General features: G+C 34.5%; 2 protein-coding genes across 2 annotated transcripts; both read right to left on the bottom strand.

Annotated features, from left to right (window-relative positions):
• Positions 1 to 1,895: 1,895 nt before the first annotated feature.
• LOC141391799 (SWI/SNF-related matrix-associated actin-dependent regulator of chromatin subfamily A-like protein 1) lies at positions 1,896 to 11,274 on the bottom strand. Its single transcript, XM_073964493.1, is given in 9 exon segments — positions 1,896 to 2,258; positions 2,321 to 2,515; positions 2,577 to 2,607; positions 2,609 to 2,992; positions 3,059 to 3,209; positions 3,622 to 4,112; positions 4,552 to 5,104; positions 5,182 to 7,301; positions 11,139 to 11,274. Coding segments are annotated over 6 exon segments (1,284 nt in total). The 5' UTR covers positions 3,857 to 4,112; positions 4,552 to 5,104; positions 5,182 to 7,301; positions 11,139 to 11,274; the 3' UTR covers positions 1,896 to 1,970.
• Positions 11,275 to 11,293: 19 nt separating this feature from the next.
• LOC141391800 (uncharacterized) lies at positions 11,294 to 13,691 on the bottom strand. The gene is made up of 2 exons (XM_073964494.1): positions 13,462 to 13,691; positions 11,294 to 13,392 (listed from the first exon to the last, which is right to left on the bottom strand). Exons 1-2 carry the CDS (start codon positions 13,493 to 13,495, stop codon positions 12,998 to 13,000), a joined length of 429 nt encoding a protein of 142 aa, XP_073820595.1. The 5' UTR covers positions 13,496 to 13,691; the 3' UTR covers positions 11,294 to 12,997.
• Between the last annotated feature and the right edge of the window lie 7,228 nt (positions 13,692 to 20,919).

The raw sequence follows: 20,919 nt of genomic DNA, 5'->3' as shown, positions 1-20,919 counted from the left end.
TCGGGACGAACAGGATTAAACGGGAGGCAATGTTACGAATGTAACTGATAGGTTTAAGTTAGTTAAGTTTAATTTCCGTTAATTTAAAAATTTGAATTGTAACGTAAAGTTTTTATTACGCAGTTACTTTATTTAAGCAACAACAACTACCATGTAGAACTCTCTTCATTATTCTAGATGTTACTTTACCTTTCATTAATGTGCTTCTATTTTGTTTTGCCATACCCCCAGTTTTTGTAAAAATATTTATTGTTCTCACACGAATTGTCAAATTTTGTAGATCGATTTACTCGCCTTAGGGCAAATGTAGAACGCTGATTTTTGTATGAGGAATTCTATACTATATATAGAACATGCCTACGAAGAATTGGGTCTGTATATCGTCTAGGGGCTGAGCTATGGATGCTCAAATTATTACGAATATAGACGAACGAACAAAAAATAGTTACAAAAACAGGGGGATAATCATATAATTATCGTTTAGTTCCTACTTCTTTCTTGCATTTGTTTATTGTTGTAATTACGTCATTACTGTGCTTGTCGTCCGTCTGTATTCCCCCCATGTATGTATGTGAGTATGGTTGTTCGCTTAGTGCGAATGTGCGTCTGTGTGTTCGTTGCACAGATTCGAGGTGTTGCCTGACTTTCTGGATAATTCTAGACCAGCCATGCACGCGTCTTTACGAAAAAGTTAACTACAACTCTCTTTCCTATACAAAAACCCAAAACAGCATTCTCTTCTTGTGCACCATTGTTCTAGACCAATGGTGAGCAAAACAGTATTTAAGAGAATATAAGAGAATTTAACATTTGTCGCTTTTCATGGTTTTCTAAATTGTTTTTTAATTGTGAAAACATAATTTTAATCTAAAATCGTGGATGAAATTATTTATTAAATAATAATTACAAAAAAATACTTAAACGTCTGAGTTTTGTTGAATTAATAAAAGTAAGAGTATTTTACAGCAGCCACTGCCCGTGCACACGTCTGTTCTAGACCAAGGAGACTTTGGGGTATAAATACAGGGGAACTGGCAATGGCGAGTGAGTTGTGTTTTAAGCGTTGAACTGAACAGATCGGTTAAAGAAGTGCTGAGTGCTAACTAGATACAAGCTGTGTGCTTAGTAATTAAAGACGGTTCCGAATAAGTGTAATAAAGTAAATAAAGCATTGTAGAAACGTAATCTAAAACGAACCCTGTTTTATTTGGTACAAATCGTACTGGGGAATAAAACAACGTCTACACGGAGATTAGTTAAATCTAATTCTGTAACAATACTTTTTTAGAGAATAGCCAAATCGTTGGAAAATGTGGCTGAAATCTTAAAAACACCTTTAATTAGGTTGAGTGGGTACCATGGCATTATAATGTTGGGGGAAATGAGGCTCCCAGTCACCGGACCTTCAGGTGGAGGATTGTGTGAAGCCACCGATTTGCTTCTTCCTTAGGAAACTCCGTAACCCAGTCTATATGGCCCAGGGCGTTGAACTGGTTCCCTGTCTTTTTATTTATATTTCCCTATATTTTGATAAAGCTCACATTGAACGGTACCTCCCTAACTTTTTGGACCGGTCGAAGGTTTTAGCCACATTAATCAATCAATTGAAATGAAAAAACTGGAAAAAAACTAAACTTTGGAATTTAGTCTACGTTGGAGGTATAAAGCATTATTGCAGATAATTGTCGGATATGTCCATGTTTTCACATAGCCTCCATAGAACTATACCTCATTATTTTGAGAATTTTTAAGGTGAATAACCGTATGCCGCTGCAATTTCCCCGCTCAACTTTTCCACCAAATTTGAGAGAAGAAAGTTGTTGTTATCCTTATCCGAGGACATAACAATCTCGGCGTGTAGTAGTTGGATTTTTCTTCAAGTAATTACCAATCGATTTTTTATGTTGACAGTATAACACTATTTATTTTTTTAGGAATCTGCATACAATTGATAGTAAAATTAAAAGCAATCAACACAAAATATCCCTAAAAGCATCGTCATCGTCATCCTGAAAAAAATCTTCAATATTTTCAATTTCTTTACATATTTCTAAATTATCCACTGTAGACTTTGGATTAGGAGTTTTTTGGCATGGCTCATTCGCCGAAGTTGATGCAGGGGGCACATTTGTCGGTTTAGCGGGGGAAAAGTATTTATCAATTTTATTTGACTTTTGGCATGGCTCATTTGGCGATGTTGCTGCAGGGGGCACATTTGTCGGTTTAGCGGGGGAAAAGTATTTTTCAATTTTATTTGACTGCAAACATAAAAAAGTTGAAAACAGATACATTTAATGGGAATCGATTTGTTGGTGCTTACGGTTGTGGGGGCTATGGTGTGTGTAGCGTCCTGAAGATTCTCACAAAAAATACCAGCTTTATTGAGAACATCTTGTTTGGCTTTGAGCATATTCCAGATATGATCATCTGCCGTTTTTGCAGCCATTAAATAACGACAAGTTACTGGATTCTGTTGGCCAATACGATGGGCTCTACTTTCGGCCTGAGCCAAAGTCTGAAAAGATCAAACATTAGTAATTTCTATTGCATTTTAGTTTGGATAATTTTTGTCTTACACTAGGATTCCAAGTTAATTCTGCAAATATGATTACATGCACCCAATGATAACACTGCAACTTTACATGACGGCTTCTTTTGAAATGTATCGATAAATTCACCTCTATCCTGCTTCCTTTTTGCACCATCTATACGAATAAAATTCACTTTGAGTTTTCGCAGACAATCACAAATGACATCCAACATAATGCGATGATGGGCAAAAACTATGAATTTCTTCGGTTCCTTAACTTGTTGTTTTAGATTGGCACATACAGCTTTAGCTTTGACTTCAGCTGTTTGGGCATAAAATCGTAACAGAATTTGTTCTCTCTCCTGGCCTTTACTACATTGTAAAGTTTTGGCAACCGTGTTTAAGGATTCCTTAACTTCATCACTTGGCCAAACCAAGGCGGGATCTAATATCACAGTTTCTCTAAAAAAACACATAAAATGTCTATGTATTGTATTATGTATTTTAATATATTTTAAATATTTTTACCTAAATTTCTCTGCCAAATCATTGAGAACTTCAGCTTTGGTTCTTCTAATCATAAATTTAAGTCTCAGAACCACATTCAGCTCTTTCAAATTAGACTGGCCATTGGCATCCCAGCCGAAATTAGTTGGTTTGCCGTCGCAATAACGAGTTGCTATGCATTATTTTAGATTATACAGGCATGTCACAGATTCCGATCGGAATAGTTGCAATTCCGAAATTTCATTTCGATCGTTTTTGTCTTAGCTTCTTTAGATTCCGATCGATTTTGTGAAGTCCAAAAACTTAATTATTTATTTTAAATGCGAAATTAAATGTAAATTTGTTAATAAAACAACATTTTAATTATTTCTAAGTGTTTTTAGAGTGTTTTAAAGTGACAGATTTAAATAAAATAAAAATACAATTCCGTTTGCAAAATCAAAAGTGGTTTCATTCTGAAAAATTCTTCGTTTTTCGTTTTCTGAAGAAGCTAAATACGGAATCAATTCCACTTTCGATCGGAATTCGTTTCTGTGACATGCCTGATAATATTTCAATTTAACGATGTCGTTATAGGTACTTACTGAAATCAATATAGCTCATAAATTTCCGATCAATCATTTGCAATTGACTAAACAGCTCAACGGGTTTCGATAGAGCCGGTGTTCCGGATAATAAAATCACATGTTTGGCTTGTTGCGACAAACGATCGGCAACCATTGTACATTTGGCTTTTGGATTTTTTAAGCTATGCGACTCATCAAATATTAAAAAACCAAATTTTTGATCGGTAATTTGTTGAATATTCTTTTCCATCATACTGTAACTCGTAATTAGAACTTTACAATCGCCAATGTACTGTTGATTTGAGTTGAGAACTTGTATGTAATGTATTGGAATGTATGGCAAGAGTTCTCGTATATGGTTGGCCCAAGAATCTCGAGTTGACGCAGTGGTACATATGAATAAGGGCCAATCTTCTCTATAGAAATCAGCAACTGCAATGCCCTGATATGTTTATCCCAAACCCATTTCATCACAGATCATACAACGACCATTTTGAGAGATGGGAAAACTGCAAAAGAAATCGAAGTAAAATATTATTTTACACTCTATGAGACAAAGAAATGTTCGCATCGAAAAGTTAAGAACAAATCTGAATAGGATGTCCGGGCCACATTTCTAGCATCCTTAGTCTGGCTTCCGTAGCGGCATCACCCGACCATTTTCCAGACTTCGGATAAGGCTTTATTTCACCTTACAATTTCGCCCTGTCACACGCGGGGTGTTCGAGGAATTTTCAGTTAAAATAATTTTGACAACTCTTCCGATCAGTCGTCGTATCGTGAAGGTTTTGAATGAATAAATGCCTGTTCCAGAACCTGCAAGAATCTACAAATTTTTACTACGATAACAATTTCTCCTTTATGTTATCGGAAAAATTTTAGTTCTGGAACAGGCAATAAGTATTTATTATTCCCCTCATAGGTATATATAACAAGAAGTCTACCCACCTTACTCCTTCCCTTTGAAATGGCATAAGTTTGCTTGACAACTTTGGTTCCAACGACTCCAAGCAAGATGTGTCTATTTCCTTTGGTGGGTTTAGGTACAAATTGAGTATACTTTTTGGTATTTCTTACCCTTGCGCAGTGCATCGAAGTTCTTTGTCAATATCCATTTGTAGTATTGCTTTTGGAGGGAGGTCATTTCGACACGTGAAATCTGCTCCACTTTGGCTGGTAGCGATTTTTCCACATCCTTTTTAACACGCCTCAAGATGTAGGGCTCCAATTGTTGATGCAACTTGGTATAGCCTTTGTCGGCAGCATTACCATGTTCCGATTCAAAATCTTCCCAGGTGGCAAACTTTTCGGGCATAATGAAATGCAGTAGGGCCCAAAGTTCCTTGAGCGAATTTTGCAGCGGTGTACCCGTAATCAATAATCTGTGATTGGTTTCGAACTCTTTGAGCGATTTATACAAAAGAGAATCATCATTTTTAAAACGGTGAGCCTCGTCAACAAGCAATGCTGCACATTGCAAGGTACCCAGGAACAATTTGTCCTATGGAAGAAAAATGAGGGAAAAATTAGGAAATATGTCTCGCCACACTTTCTTTGTCTTTGTTGTATAGTACCTACCTTTAAGACAATCTCATATGTTGTGAGAATTCAATTAAATTTCTGTCTTTTTGACTCGTCAAATGTCCACTCGTATGGAATGTAGGGATATGAAAGTCGTTAACATGAAAATTTCCGTTCCGCCCATAATAAAGCATCGTCAACACTCATTCTGCTGGTGGTTTTTACAACCGCGTCACTTCTCCATTTCACATATCTCATGTTTTCCAAAGTAAGTATTGGCAAAGAGTGTTTTCTTACTTTGCTGAAAAACCGTTCTAAGGTCGAGTGCGTTGTACATTTTGTAAGTGCAACATTTGGGAATTTTTGCAATAAAATTTGCCATCCTTTTATAGATGCGGCAAGCAAATGGTTGTTGTGAAAATTCACCGTTTGAAGGAATTTGAAAAATGCTTCTAAAGTCGCTTGCTTCTCCTCTAAACACATATTTTCCTCATTTTTTAATAAATGGGTAAATGGTTTTACACCTGACAACACAAGCTTTGTCGCATCCAAACCGGGCTGTTGTTGTAATTTCGCAAGTTTATCCAACACGTTGTCGCTGAAAAATTCACAGTATTCCTCGATGTCGAAGGTTTCATAATTATATTTTAAATTCTTCTCCAATTTCTGGTTACATCGAGCAACTAAACTGTATTTAACCGCCTCTCGAGTTTTAATTATAGAAATTCGGTCGATCATGAAGGACCTAACTAGGTTGGCTATTGAATGCATCATATCAATGCCCCACAGCAACTTTTCTCCTTGCACAACTTCAACATAGACATCATGCTGTTTCAAGGGCGACAACAACGACGCTTGCATCGTGTGTGCATCGCAGACATTATTATATTCGATGTCAAGTCCAATTTCACGGGCCGCCTTATAAATAACTGCCAGCCAATCTTTCAAGTCGTCAATGTTATAATTTTCTTTACTCACAACGCCTGCGACAATGCTCCATTCTGACTGAAGGCTGGTTAAATGGAAGCAATGTGCGAACTTCATGTTGGGATTTGCGACACCGACACCATCAAAAGATAATATGCATTTTGTTTCGTTTGCACTCATCTGCTGCACGATTTCCTTTAGTACAGCGCTTGTGCTGTCCAAAAAAGCCATGGGGCACTGTGGAAAAAAGGCTTCTACATATTCAGGGGGCGGCGAGGAAAACCCCATCTCGATTCTCTCCATTACGTAGGCATCCCTGGAAATCAAGACTTTTTTAAGCAAGACCTTTTGTTCCTTGACGGAATATGTTGCTTTAGGAGCAGATATAATATCAATCCACACTTCCTTTTCGCTCCGTAAGTCCTCCGGCATTTCGTGTTCGTTGCACTGTGCAATTAGGTCTTCCACATATTCAATTGGCGGCGAGGAAAAACCCATCTCGTTTCTCTCTCTTATGTATGTATTCCTCGACATCAATACTTTCTTAATCAACACCTTCTGTTCCTTGACGGAATACGTTGCTTTAGGAGCAGATATATCAATCCACACTTCCTTTTCGCTCCGTAAGTCCTCCGGCATTTCGTCATCGGATGCAGATTGGCCGGGTGAAACGCTGGCAGGTTGATTGTTCACTGCGGATGTCGAGGGACCGGGTGAAACGCTGGCAGGTGGATTGTTCACTGCGGATGTCGAGGGGCCGGGTGAACCGCTGGCAGGTGGATTGTTCACTGCGGATGTCGAGGGGCCGGGTGAACCGCTGGCAGGTGGATTGTTCACTGAGGATGTCGAGGGATCAAGGAGAACTGGAATCGCATATTTGAATAAATACCCCTTGCGGGAATAAGAGCTTGGGTCAAAATGACGACTACAAATAAATTTCTTGGAATAGTCAATGTCACATCCATAATGCTGCTGCAGCATTGGTATCCAGGAAGAGCGGACTGCATGAAATGTGATGTATGGCATTGGCTCCCTGTTGTTGCAGGTAGGGATGCAGCAGGACCTCTTATTCACCATTTTATGTCAATTTGGTTTGGAAACGGAAATTATAAATGGTATTGTATGTAGATTTATGTTTTTTTCCTTCGTTCGAAAGCAATAAATAAACAATTTTATTTATGATTATGGTTTGGATTTATGTTTTTTCCATTCGTTCGCAAGGAAAGATGATAGAAAGCGGTCAAATGTTTCTAAATAAATAAACAAAGAAGAAAATAAAAATATAAATAGTTGGAATTTAGGGTAATTTTAAACTAATAGTACGTATATATGTAACCACATTTAAAAAACCCACCGGGCCATTACTTATCTCTATCTATACTTATAAAAGAGTTTAGTAATGATGACTCACTGACTAACTGATTAATAATCAACGCCCAGGATAAACGGCTTGAGCTAGAATCTTGAAATTTTGAGGGTGTCAGTCTTGGTGCCAAGGTGTCAGATAAGACCGGATTTTTCGAAATTCGAACTAGAACGGTACGAAAAGTACTGAAATGTACTAAATATGGTACCCTTAGTATCAGGCAAACGCGAAGAGCTAGAATTCTGAAATATGGAATGAGGTTCACTCTTGGAGAGTTAGAAAAGTGTACCATAGGGTTTTTGGAAATCTATAACTGTACGAAAAGTACTAAAAGATACTAAATTTGGTAGCATTTGGTATTATCGGAACGAATAGAGCTAGAAGCATGAAATTTGGAATGAGAATCAAAGTTGAGAAGTTGGGTTGATTCAAGGATATGGTTTTGGAAATGCGTACTCATTTGTACGGAAAGTACTGAATGGTATTAAATTTATTACAATTTGGATTTCGGCTAAGGGATAGAGTTGGAGTCCTGACATTTGGAATTAGGATCACTGTAGGAACGTAAGACTGAAATATGGAGGTAGTTTAGGAAATTCGTACGTACAGATTTAGCCAAAATAATAAGTACAAACATAAGTATGCAAATTTTTGGGTCAATTCAGGAAATGTATTCACTGTAAAACAAAATTCAGAATAAATTTAAGTTTTGCGACATAAATGACACTTAAAACCTAAAATTTTGCGTAGATCTTGAAGAAAAGCAATCTTGTAAATGCGAAATTGCAAACAAAGTCAAAAAAATTGATGGACAAAATAATAAGTACATTTTGGAAATCATTAATTAATATTAGTATATTGAATTGTTTTATGATAGATTGTAATTTGGGATGTTTATATTATTAATATTTGTTGCTTCCACGTTTATTTTGACCTACTTTTTGTATTCTTTTTGGCATATTGCTTAGGAGTTTGCAGTATCTTTCAAAAGTTATTTAATACCACATTTTTTGAATAAAATTCTAAATTTGATGTTTATTTTAGAATAATTGTGCGCAAAGATTTACTATTGACCTCATGTCCGATTAATGTATAGGCGAGTCAAGTAACTTTATTATATTGTCCTGGAACTCATATGTTTTTGTTTTGGAAATGGGTCGCAGCATCTGTAATGTGATATATTGGATAAATACCATACCAGGAAAAGTAATCAGCCTCACACCATTAGGTGGGTACCTCCATGTTTACTTGAATTTTTGTGACTATTGTATGAAATTCCTCTCCCTTGAGATTGAAATTAATCTTGCCGTAATTGTTACTAAATAAATTTATTTCATTAATTTTTATTCCGTTGCTCTAGAGGAAATTTCGCCAATTTTGTCCATGTACGTTTTTCCAGACCAACCCATATGATTGTTAGCTAAGGAAGACCTCGTCAACACATTTTTTCCCGAAACATTGAACACCTTTTGTTAATTATTCTGGTAATTTGGTAGCCCCTAGTATTCTCCGAGCTATTCGGGTGTATATAACATTACCTATGCCAAGAGTAATTACCCAATATTAGTTTAATAGGTTTCTAAAGCAACAATGGGTTGCTTTTATTGTTTATTGTTGCCTTTTTAGACCTACACCGTGTTTCTTCAGTTTCGTTTTGGTTTCGATGTGTTTTGAAAAAACCTACCGGCTTTTCCAGGGATTTGGCTATTTCGAAAAAATTTTTCCCTCATTTCTTAATTTTGACGCCAATCTCCTCTCTCCAGTGTAACAGTGTTCATTTCGTCCCATCCATCAATTAATTTTTATTTTATTTTTGTCTAATTTTATTAGCACAGTTAAATTATTAATCAGCCTTTAGTAAAATTTACTTTATTATTTATAAATAATAAAAAATCCAAAATGTACTTATTTTTTTGGCCAACCAAATTTTGAACTTTTAGAAAAAAGTGGGACAGAAACAAAATATTACCAATTTTTTGCGTTTTTATGCTTGTTGCATCGTTGATTACGATTAGAAGTTTCGAAATGTAAAGCAGTTCACATCTTTTTTGAGAAAAAAATTGATTGTGGAGCACAAAATCAAACATAAGCTATGATGTAGTTATTATTTGGCCATATGTGTATGTATATGAAAATTACTAAATGGTACTATTTGGTACAATAGGGATTTTGGGTGAACGAAAATAGCTGCAATCTTCGATTTTGGAATTAAGATTACTGTTGGAGTGTAAGACTAAAATAGTTTTGGAAATTCGTACTTAGGGTACAAAAAGAACGAAATGGTACTAAATTTGGTACAATAGAGATTTAGGCAAACGGATAGGGTTGAAATCCTGAGATTTCTGTTGGAGTGTGGGATTGAGGTAGTTTTGGAAATTAGTATTTATGGGTACCAAAAAATACTAAATTTGGACAATTTGAATTTGGGTTAACAGATAGAGTTGGAATCCTAAAACTTGGAATTGGGATCACTATACAATTTGTCCGCAAATAACACTGCGTTTACACATGACAGGACAGTTGCCTGTGTGACGTAGGCGTCCGGATTTATCCGACGGCAAGTCGTCTGGTCCAATGGAATATGTCCGTTCAGCATCCTTTCCAACGGATTGGGGTGTTGTATCATGAGTGGAGGTAGAGGCATGAATCACTTTCGTGTCCATGGCTTAAACCTCTTCTCTCGGCGATAAATTATGCCAAATGTCATCCGGGATTCTCTACTCCCTGAAAGTTGGGAAGACATTTTCCGCAATGAGATTGAGGAGTATCAAGCTCTGTCTGTTTAGACAGTCGTTGACATGGTCTGCAATATCAGAGCTTGAGGGTTCCCCGTCAGTATCCATATTTTTAATAGTCAGAGAAAGGGCGAGGTTGATGCATTTGCGGAAGTGAAGACTTAAAGTGGCAAAGTCGAAGATTTAATTTCGGGTTCTTTGGTGTCTTTTAGTAAATGTTTGTATAGTATATCCGTGAGATATTGACGTTGCGGAGGGATTGAGGTCAACTGTGTGTGGCATGGGAGACTTGGCAACTAAGGCTATTACTCATTGGAACCAATGATTACCAACCAAATTCATAAATTTATTTTAGACAATTTTGAGTAGATTTAGTGTTGTTCGTCAGTGCCTTTACTGTTGTTGCTGCAGCATATGATACTGGGTTGGCAGCTGCTGGCCGAAACACTTTTTGTTTCGGGTCAATCCGGTGCGAATGAACCCGCTGTCTTGGGTTTGATCAGTATCTTTATCTGTCTGGCTGGTAAAACCGACCCCATTTCACCAACTCAGATATCAATTCGCAAGTCAGATATCAGAAATGCTATAATGGTCATTATTGGTCATTATTGACAACAACATTAAGTACTTCAGTCTATGTAATGCTGTGAAAGAGACTGAAACAATCGTGCAACCATATTACCAATGTCATCGCCTGGCAAACAAAAGACACATACTCTTTGGTGCCCATGAGGTTGCAACTCTCGCTGTCTCTAGGAATGTGACTGCTTCGACGTTATTATATAGAATTATATCGTTCCAATGATAGAAATTCGATGTCATATTGGAAATAACCACGAATGCGTACAAAGCTGCTCCAGCTTCTTTGTATAATAAACGAATTATGTGCATTATAATATTTAAAAATATGCAAAAATCCGATGTCTAATTATGAATGAAAAGTAGCAATAACAGTTGACAATACTGTTGCTATCTGTTGAACTTACCGACAAATTTCGTTAAGTTATTACAAGTATACTTGAATATTCCAGTATTCATTCCAATATTCATTGTGAATTTGATATCACAAATAGGTCTCGGAGTACTGAACACGCCCATATAAAACCCATAAGGACCTCTTCTTGAAATAATATCATAATTGTTTCTATAAGAAATACATTTGTTTTAATTTTATTTTTATTGTAAAATTTGTATAAAAATGTATGTAAAAATGCTATCAAAATATTTTGTATAAAAATGCAGGGGAATTACAACGTTTTTTCTTGTAATATTATAATCATTATAAACTAATCTTATAAATAAATTTGTATATATTCAAAAAACATTATTTTTAATTTAATTTGATTCTTTTCGAGTCTTAATTTCAATATTATAAAATCCATTTGTTTTGTAAATTCTTTCAATGCAATGCCTTTTATATTAAATATTTAATTCCATATGAATAATATTCAAATGCTATGGGAGTTAAAAATAAACTACAGGGAGGAGTTACTGTTCATTATTTCATAAAACAACCTACTACTGCTGTAAACCTAATATTGGCAGGAATAATAAATTAATGATAGGTATTCAAGTGATAAACCGAAAATTGATCACAATATTGTTAAGTATAAATGTTGGGGTATTTTCGTTGGATATAAATGGAATAGTTTTGTAAGGTAGACCACGAAATTGATTTGAAAAATATTTATAAGAAATTTTGCCGAATAGAATTGATCGTCTAGATACCATAATTTGCAATTGAAACTTTTAATGATTACTGATTAAATTTAGAATACACTAAATAATGTGTCTAAGCTGTGTTTCTTGGCTGCTTAATCGTTTAGCTGAAGTCGAGTAACCTACCCTTGAATCCTTCTGAAATGGTATTAAAGATTGCTAATGGTGAATCTAAAACGAATGTATTTTTGTTAAACTCTGCATATTTAAAGATATCTCAACTGAAGCTATGTTTAGGGGGAGGGGTTCACATTTTGCTACATTACAAAAATTGTAAAGAGTGGCGCCCTACGTCAAAAACAAATTGGATTGGTGATTTTACATACTTCAGCTTATAACAGAATTTAAAATTTTATACCTGTGTTGAAATAAATCAAAGACTGGTTATGAGGAAAGAAAGCAAAAAACCGACATTCCATAATCAACGAACGTTCTTCTCGCTGAGAAATACAATAAAGACAAAAACAACAACTAAATAAACAAGCAGACAAATAGACTGAGGTCAAAATGGGGATTTATAAGCCACACTTACACATACATCCATACATACAACATACACCAGAATGTGTAAAGCCAAAAATAGCAACAACTATCGTAAACATTACCAACAACATTCAACAACGAATACGACCATACCATATAATGAAAACATACAAGAGTAATAATGGCTCTAAGGTTTAAACAGTGAAACCAATTCAGAGAAGTAAAGAAGTGATTCATGAGGGCTTGTTAAGAAATTTGTAATTTGTCGGTGTTGTTGTTGGCAAACTCAGAGGCAGGCAGGCAAGCAGCATAACTCAGCCTGTCGTTGTTTTGTCCATAACAAAGGGATAAACCAGTAGTTATAATGATTTTTGTACAAGAAAACAGGGCAGATTTTAAATCAATTATGGCTACCACAAAACCATGTGATTATCGATAACGTTTCTTTGAGCATTTCAGAACAAGATTTCCTAAACTATCAAAGCTAACTTATAACTTTTGCAAAAAAAAATTTAATTGTCTTACTCTACAAGACCTCTTTCGTACATCCTTATATCCATTGTGTTGCCTTATTCTATTGTATCTATCTCACCATATTCTTCTGGGACCAGCAAGGTCCCTGCACAACTACGTTAGGTGCATCTTATTTAAATCTATGCTCCTCGTTGTTGTGCTGTTGAGCATGTTTTTGTTCTTCAGGATAATTTTCTATTGATTGTATGGAACGGGAAGTTGCTGCTGTTATAGTTGATGATACATCCATGAAGCGATATTTCTTCTCATCTCGACACAAAAATGGATAACACATAATGCCATAGTAGAAGCCCAAACAACTAATTATAACCACGAATATAATGGCGATAATGCCAAATGTTGAGAATCCCGATTTTTTATCCAAATATTCTTTAGGTGTAATGGCAGGAGCTTGAGTAGGTTGTTGTTGCTTTGGATTTTGAGAGTAGTATAAACGTCGAGAATTGGAAACACCAGATCGCCCTCTACCGACATTTCCCGCCTGGCAATAAAAACTCAAGGTAACTGCAACGGCAACAACAAAACATTAAGACACTTTGTAATTTGTTTTTCATTTCAATCTACACTACTTACCTATCAACAAAACTATCACAATTTTTTTCATCATTTTGCTTTCAAAATGTTTAATTTTTTGCTTAATTCTGCTCCCTTTATGTTTATTTTATATGGGCTGGCTTGATTGCACTTGATATTATTTGTCAGTGTTTCCTTTTTATGCTCCTTTTCTTTTTCCCTTTTATTTTTATGTGTGCAACAAAAAATGAAGTGTGTTTGTGCCACTCAATTGCATTTACGAAGCAGAGATGTATTTGACATAAAATAACACAGATTTGTATTTTTAAAATATGTGGTGAATTTTGAAAAGTTGTTTTTGTACATGGCGCGATATTTGATGTGTCGTTCTCTACTATATAATACTGGGTTTACACGAGATAATTGAGTGAATGGCAACGATAATGAGAAAGACGTAAAGGTGTAATCTCAATGGGTTTTTGTTGCTTGCTTAATGCTAATGTTTGGTTTACATTCGGCGTCTTTTCGTGATTTCGAAGGCGTTTCGTGATTTCGCGCGAAATCAAGCAAAAATTATCATGATTTCGCATACAAAAATGAAATCATCTCATTTCGTGATTGCAGCGAAATCAACATCGAAATCGCAGTACACATGATATACAACCCTGTTATTGCCTGAAAAAGTACCAAAAGTTGCAACACTTTTCACGTATCACAATAAACAAGGTAGATGGTCAATTGATTCAACAAAAAATTTTAGTATCAAAATTTGTAAACAATGTGAAAAAAATATTAAATTACTTTGTCAGAATGCTATTTCTCAGTGTGTTATTGTACTTTTTTTAATGGCAATGTTAGAAAAAAGAGCGAATTGTCAAAAATTGATTCCCCATAAAAATTTCTTAAAAAATAATGGAACGAAAAAATTACGGAAATTGCAAAAACTGCAGCAAATCAACGTATCAGCTATCGTATTTAGATGATAATGAACATGTTGCTAGTTTCTACTATGCCAAAATTGTATGGCAGAAAACAAGAGAATAGGGTGTTATTCGGCGCTATTTTTGTTTAAAGAGAAGTGCAAGTCTTGCAAAACTTCGGAGTACGGGAACGCATTATTAGCACTAAACGGGAAAACTGCTGCAAGTTCTGAACACAACTTTTATCTATCAAAATTTATTATTATTATGTCTCAACGATAAAATAATTTTTTATTTTTTCATTTGTTATTACTATACACAGTTAATACGATATATAGATAATTTCACGAAACGCCTTCGAAATCACGAAAAGACGCCGAATGTAAACCAAACATTAGAACATTTTTAACTTAGCGCCTGAAACCTTGCTTCATTAAGGGCTGTCTTATTGAAAACAGTACAATTTAATTTCTCGTTCCATGCCAAGAAAGTAATGCTATGTTTACATTTACGAAATCCACTCGATTTCATCTGTCAAATCCATATGTTAAACGTCAAATGAAATCCAATGGATTTCAGATGAGATTTCATTTGACGTTTGAGCTATGGAATTGACAGATGAAATCGAGTGGATTTCGTAAATGTAAACTTATACCAAGTTTACACTTGCGCTCTAAAATCCACTGGATTTCACGAAATCCTGAAATACATCCCGGTGTTTACACTTATTTTTTTGTTGATTTCAAACATATCACAATGATCAAGGTAGATGCATATGCGCAGATCGAACATGAATTTTCAAAACAAGTTGTTGTAAATTGAATTAGTCATCCAAAATATACGACAATATAGAACTTTACAACTTTATTTTGAAAATTATCGTAAAATTATCTATATATCGTATTAACTGTGTATAGTAATAACAAATGAAAAAATAAAAAATTATTTTATCGTTGAGACATAATAATAATAAATTTTGATAGATAAAAGTTGTGTTCAGAACTTGCAGCAGTTTTCCCGTTTAGTGCTAATAATGCGTTCCCGTACTCCGAAGTTTTGCAAGACTTGCACTTCTCTTTAAGCAAAAACAGCGCCGAATAACACCCTATTCTCCTGTTTTTTGCCATACAATTTTGGCATAGTAGAAACTAGCAACATGTTCATTATCATCTAAATACGATAGCTGATACGTTGATTTGCTGCAGTTTTTGCAATTTCCGTAATTTTTTCGTTCCATTATTTTTTAAGAAATTTTTATGGGGAATCAATTTTTGACAATTCGCTCTTTTTTCTAACATTACCATTAAAAAAGTACGAGAACACAATGAAAAATAGCATTGTAACAATGTAATCTAACATTTTTTTCGCATTGTTTAAAAATTTTGATTCTAATGCTTGGTTTACATTCGGCGTCGTTTCGTGATTTCGTGCGGAATCAAGCAAAATTTATCATGATTTCGCATACAAAAATGAAATCATCTCATTTCGTGATTTCAGGGAAATCAACATCGAAATCACAGTACACATGACATACAACCCTGTATTTGCCTAAAAAAGTACCAAAAGTTGCAACACTTTTCACGTATCACAATAAACAAGGTAGATGGTCAACTGCTGCAAAAAAAATTTAGTTTCAGAATTTGTAAACAATGTGAAAAAATATTAAATTACTTTGTTACAAGTCTACTTTTCATTGTGTTCCCGTACTTTTTTAATGGTAATGTTAGAAAAAAAGAGCGAACTGTCAAAAATTGCTTCCCCATACAAATTTAAAAAAAAAATACGGGAACGGAAAATGATGGAAATTGCAAAAACTATTGGTTTGTTCCAGTACTGCAAAAATCTACTATTTTTTACTATTTTTCCCGATAACATAAAGGAAATAATGTTATCGTAGTAAAAACTAGTAGCTTCTTGCAGGTTCTGGAACAGAGCATATAGCAGAAGTGTCAAAATCAACGTATTAACTATTGTATTTAGATTGTTATAATCCGGCTTATGCGGCACTGTGGTGGGGTATCCAGCTAGTTCAGGGGAGCTGTACTCAAGGCGGTCCCAACCCTGGCACCATCAGCCCAAGGGGATAAACAATAATTGAATTTGAACATACAAAGACAAGAACACAAACAACAAATACAACCCTACATATACCAGTGACAAAGGTGCTTGATGGAAAATTGCACCCACACATAGCCCGCCCAACCTTGACCCTTTAGTCCGTTTCATCAGTCATTATTAAAAGGGCCCCGTGCTCCAGACACACTTACCTAGCAATTTACATCGTATTACCCCCCTTTATAACACAAAACTAGCACATAATTTTTCTTGACAATCAAGCATAAAAATATATTGATGGCTTAGTCATTTTTTTGTTCTTAACCTACTAACAAAAATTCATAATCTTAAAAAAAATGAATTATTAATACCGAAATTAGGGACAAAATGGCGAGTCACTGACTCAGATTACCTCTCTTTTCCAATTACAATGCCAATTCGGCCACACACAATAAAATTCTATCAAATTCCCTACCTAAAAGAGCTCTCTTAAGCGGTGATTAGACTGTTCATTGGTAGTCTTAATATTTCTTTGTTTAAATTTTTTTATGATAATATTGCTGAGAAGTAATCCTACACTCGATTAATATTAAACGACGGCATTAATAACCCTCACATAAATAAAAAATTAACATCAAAATATTGAGTATGGACAACACAACTTATTTTAAAATATATCTAGTTTACGATAAAAATCAAATTAATTAGAATCAAGATATTTTTTATATTAAGAATTAATTCAAAGTTTTCTCATTACTTTCATTTCAGGTATTTTTTTTCTTTTTGGATAATTGGCGCTCATGCGCGAAATGGCCGTCAATTAAATAAATTCGTTCTTCGTAAGCAGTGTAAACGGGGGATTTCACTATTTAATTTACCTGGCATCAAAGGCTTACATCAATCTTTTACTCAATTCAGCAAAGGAAGGGTTTTCTTGGCAAGCACCAGAAACGCACGGTTTACATCAATTCTTCAATGATCCAGGCAATCATATGTGTGGTTCACAGCAAAAACCAAAAAATCATAATAAGGTTATTTCTGCTTCCCCGATGTATTTTTATGGATAATTTTCAAATGGATGAATAAAATGTTGCTGCCCTCCTCCCTTTTGGATCGTCGAGGAGGACAGTTGATGTCTTCTTTTAAATTGTTGGTGCAATCTTAAATAAAGAATAAAATAAACACAACACCAAACAATCACTACTTGTTACTAAATACAAGCACCAAAATTAAAACTTACGTAGTTGGTAATCTGCCCACAACATTTAAAAAAAAGACACAATTTTAAATAAAATATTTGAATTGTTTTTTTGAAAAATAATTTATAATTATTTGTTTTATTTTTTTGTTTTCTGGTTGAACGTTGAGGTTTAATATCCCAACTTAGGGGTTAGACACGGCACTTGATTCTGACGCGCTTTTTAGGTTCTAGGCCCTTTTATATCCTGGGAAATGACGCTAAAATTTTCCCCTACTTTCCAATAATTTTCTTTTATTTTCCTTCAGTTTATTTATTTTCTTTTACACCCAGGTACTACTAAACCTGTCATAACTTCAGGGTTGTATCTCGTCATCTGTTATCATTCTCCATTACCCTACTCAAACACAGCCCTGTAATTGGCACCACTTTTTATTCACCAGCATCTACTTGCCGTTTCCGCGCCTCATTTTTAAAACGGCGTCTTGTTCGGTCGGTTGTGCGAAGAAATGTTGTCGGGTTTTTCGTTTCTTTTTTTATTAAAAAAAAACTGCAAAGACCACGCAACAAGATGCCAATGAAAATGCCGCTAGTTTCTACTAGGCCAAAATTGTATGGCAGAAAACAGGAGAAGAGGGTGTTATTCCGCGCAATTTTTGTTTAAAGAGAAGTGCAAGTCTTGTTAGATTTCGGAGTACGGGAACGTATTTTTAGTACTAAACGAGAAAACTACTGCAAGTAGTAGTATTTTGCAGGTTCCGAACCAGAGATGGTCTGTCTGCAATAACGACGTATCTGACATACATTTCTGACGTATATTACATACGTCGGAAACGTCGTAAACCTAGCCAAAAAACAAGGTTTTTGACAGAATAAACAAACGAATTTTATAACCAAAAAATTGATGTTTTTACATAATATACCTCATTTAATTATTTCATTTGAGATCCTATTATATTAAAAAACAGGCATAAAAAGATTTCACTCTAATATATACATTTTATATATATTTTTTTAGATTATATGGACATTATAAATATGTTTGTTTATTACTTCCCCCGCAAATTCTTTAAATCATACTCAAAAGCCACACGTTGAAACTTTCATACGAAACTTTCACAGCTTTTCGGCGAGAGGAGCTTGGGTGAAGGATTTCCTTCATTCTTCAACTTTTCGGATGAAAGTTTCACCGTGTGGTTTTAGAGATATGTAAAGCAGTGGTAGTGTTCGAAATATATTGTAGATGCTAAGTGCGTAATACAATTTATACAATTATTTTAGTTATTTTAAAAATTAAAATATTAATAAAAATATGCTGTTATTTTCAAAAAAGGTACGGAGGCCCTTCAATAACACAGACAGTTTTGTAAAATTAATATTAAATGAAAAATAAGATGGTAACACACATCTTTTGAGGTTTATGACGTTTACTACTTTTTATACGTTTTCTACGGGTATATGACGTTTTCGACGTTTACACCTTTCTGACCGTCGAAAACCTGAAAAGTCGTCATACAGACCATCTCTGTTCCGAACACAGCTTTTATCTATCAAAATTTATTATTATGATGTCTCAACGATAAAATCATTTCTTATTTTTTCATTTGTTAGTACTATACACAATTAATACGATATATAGATAATTTTACAATAATTTTCGAAATAAAGTTGTAAAGTTCTATATATAATTCTATATTGTCGTATATTTTTGATGAATTCATTTTATTTTTGAGAATTCATGTTCGATCAGCTGCGCATATGCATCTACCTTGATTATTGTGATATGCTTGAAATCATGAAAAAATAAGTGTAAACACCGGGGTGTATTTCAGGATTTCGTGAAATCCAGTGGATTTTGGAGCGTAAGTGTAAACTTGGCATAACATTTTTTGTTGCAGCAATTGACCATCTACCTTGTTTATTGTGATACGCATGGTACAATAAGAAAGGTAGATGCATCGGCGAATTGCTACAACAAAGCAACTTTTTTTGTAATGTAAACTGTCAAAATTTTTGCCAAATGGTCTCTTGTTGTCTCTTTTTATCGCTTGTGTTTGTCTATAAAGTGTAGACATGCTATCTCCTACTTACCAAATCATATGGTTTTTTGTTTTGATTTTTCATGGCGAATTCATAGCTTTTTGACGTTTTAGATTCGATCAGCTGGGCTGAGGCATCTACCTTTCTTATTGTACCATGTGATACGTGAAAAGTGTTGCAACTTTTGGTACTTTTTCAGGCAAAAACAAGGTTGTATATCATGTGTACTGTGATTTCGATGTTGATTTTGCTGAAATCACGAAATGAGATGATTTCATTTTTGCATGCGAAATCATGATAATTTTTGCTTGATTCCGCGCGAAATCACGAAACGCCTTCGAAATCACGAAAAGACGCCGAATGTAAACCAAACATAAGTTTACATTTACGAAATCCACTCGATTTCAACTGTCAATTCCATAGCTCAAACGTCAAATGAAATCTCATCTGAAATCCAATGGATTTCATTTGACGTTTAACCTATGGATTTGACAGTTGAAATCGAGTGGATTTCGTAAATGTAAACCAAGCATAAGATCAAATAAAATAAAATGAAGTAAAATAAAAAATAAAATAAATTAAAATAAAACAAAATGAAATGAAGTGAAATAAAATAAAATAAAATGAAGTGAAATAAAGTAAAATAAAATGAAATAAAATAAAATAAAATGAAGTGAAATAAAATAAAATACAATAAATTAAAACAAAATAAAATAAAATTAAGGGGTAGTTTACACTATATGTAAATGTCATATGACATGAAATTTTTCATCGTTATATAGTCGCTAATATCTGCAATATTTGTGATATTCCTTACGCCATTTACTTTGTGCGTCCACACAAGCAAATTTGTAATAAAATTACGTCACCACATTGCCTGTGTGGGTAGATATGGAATGTTTTTATTTCGTGTCATATGACATTGATAGATAGTGTAAACTACCTCAAAGCGGGCAGGGCTGAACTTTTTATACCCTCCACCATGAGCTAATTATGTGCTTTTTACATTAGTACGATAAACAGGTTTTAGAGCTGTTTCGTCATTTATTTGCTAAAACAGGCAACATTTTGTCATTTACCATTCAAAAATAAACGACGATAGCTGCGTCATTTATTCTAAACAACGCACGAAAACACCATACTATTATAAGCAGCACTTTTTTTGTCATAAACTACCAAAAAATGCAACTGTTTTATGATGTATATGTTTGTTTGTGTGTGTGTGTTGTAGAAAAACAAAAATACTCAAACGATGACAAAAGTGAAAATTAACAAGTAAAAAAGTATCAGTCGGTTTTACCGACA

The sequence above is a fragment of the Musca autumnalis genome, unplaced genomic scaffold (assembly GCF_047663935.1).
Source record: "Musca autumnalis isolate F117 unplaced genomic scaffold, ASM4766393v1 scaffold_112, whole genome shotgun sequence".
Taxonomy (NCBI): Eukaryota; Metazoa; Arthropoda; class Insecta; order Diptera; family Muscidae; genus Musca; species Musca autumnalis.
The sequence above is the reverse complement of the archived record's forward strand: the minus strand, read 5'-3'. Positions and strand labels throughout refer to the sequence as shown.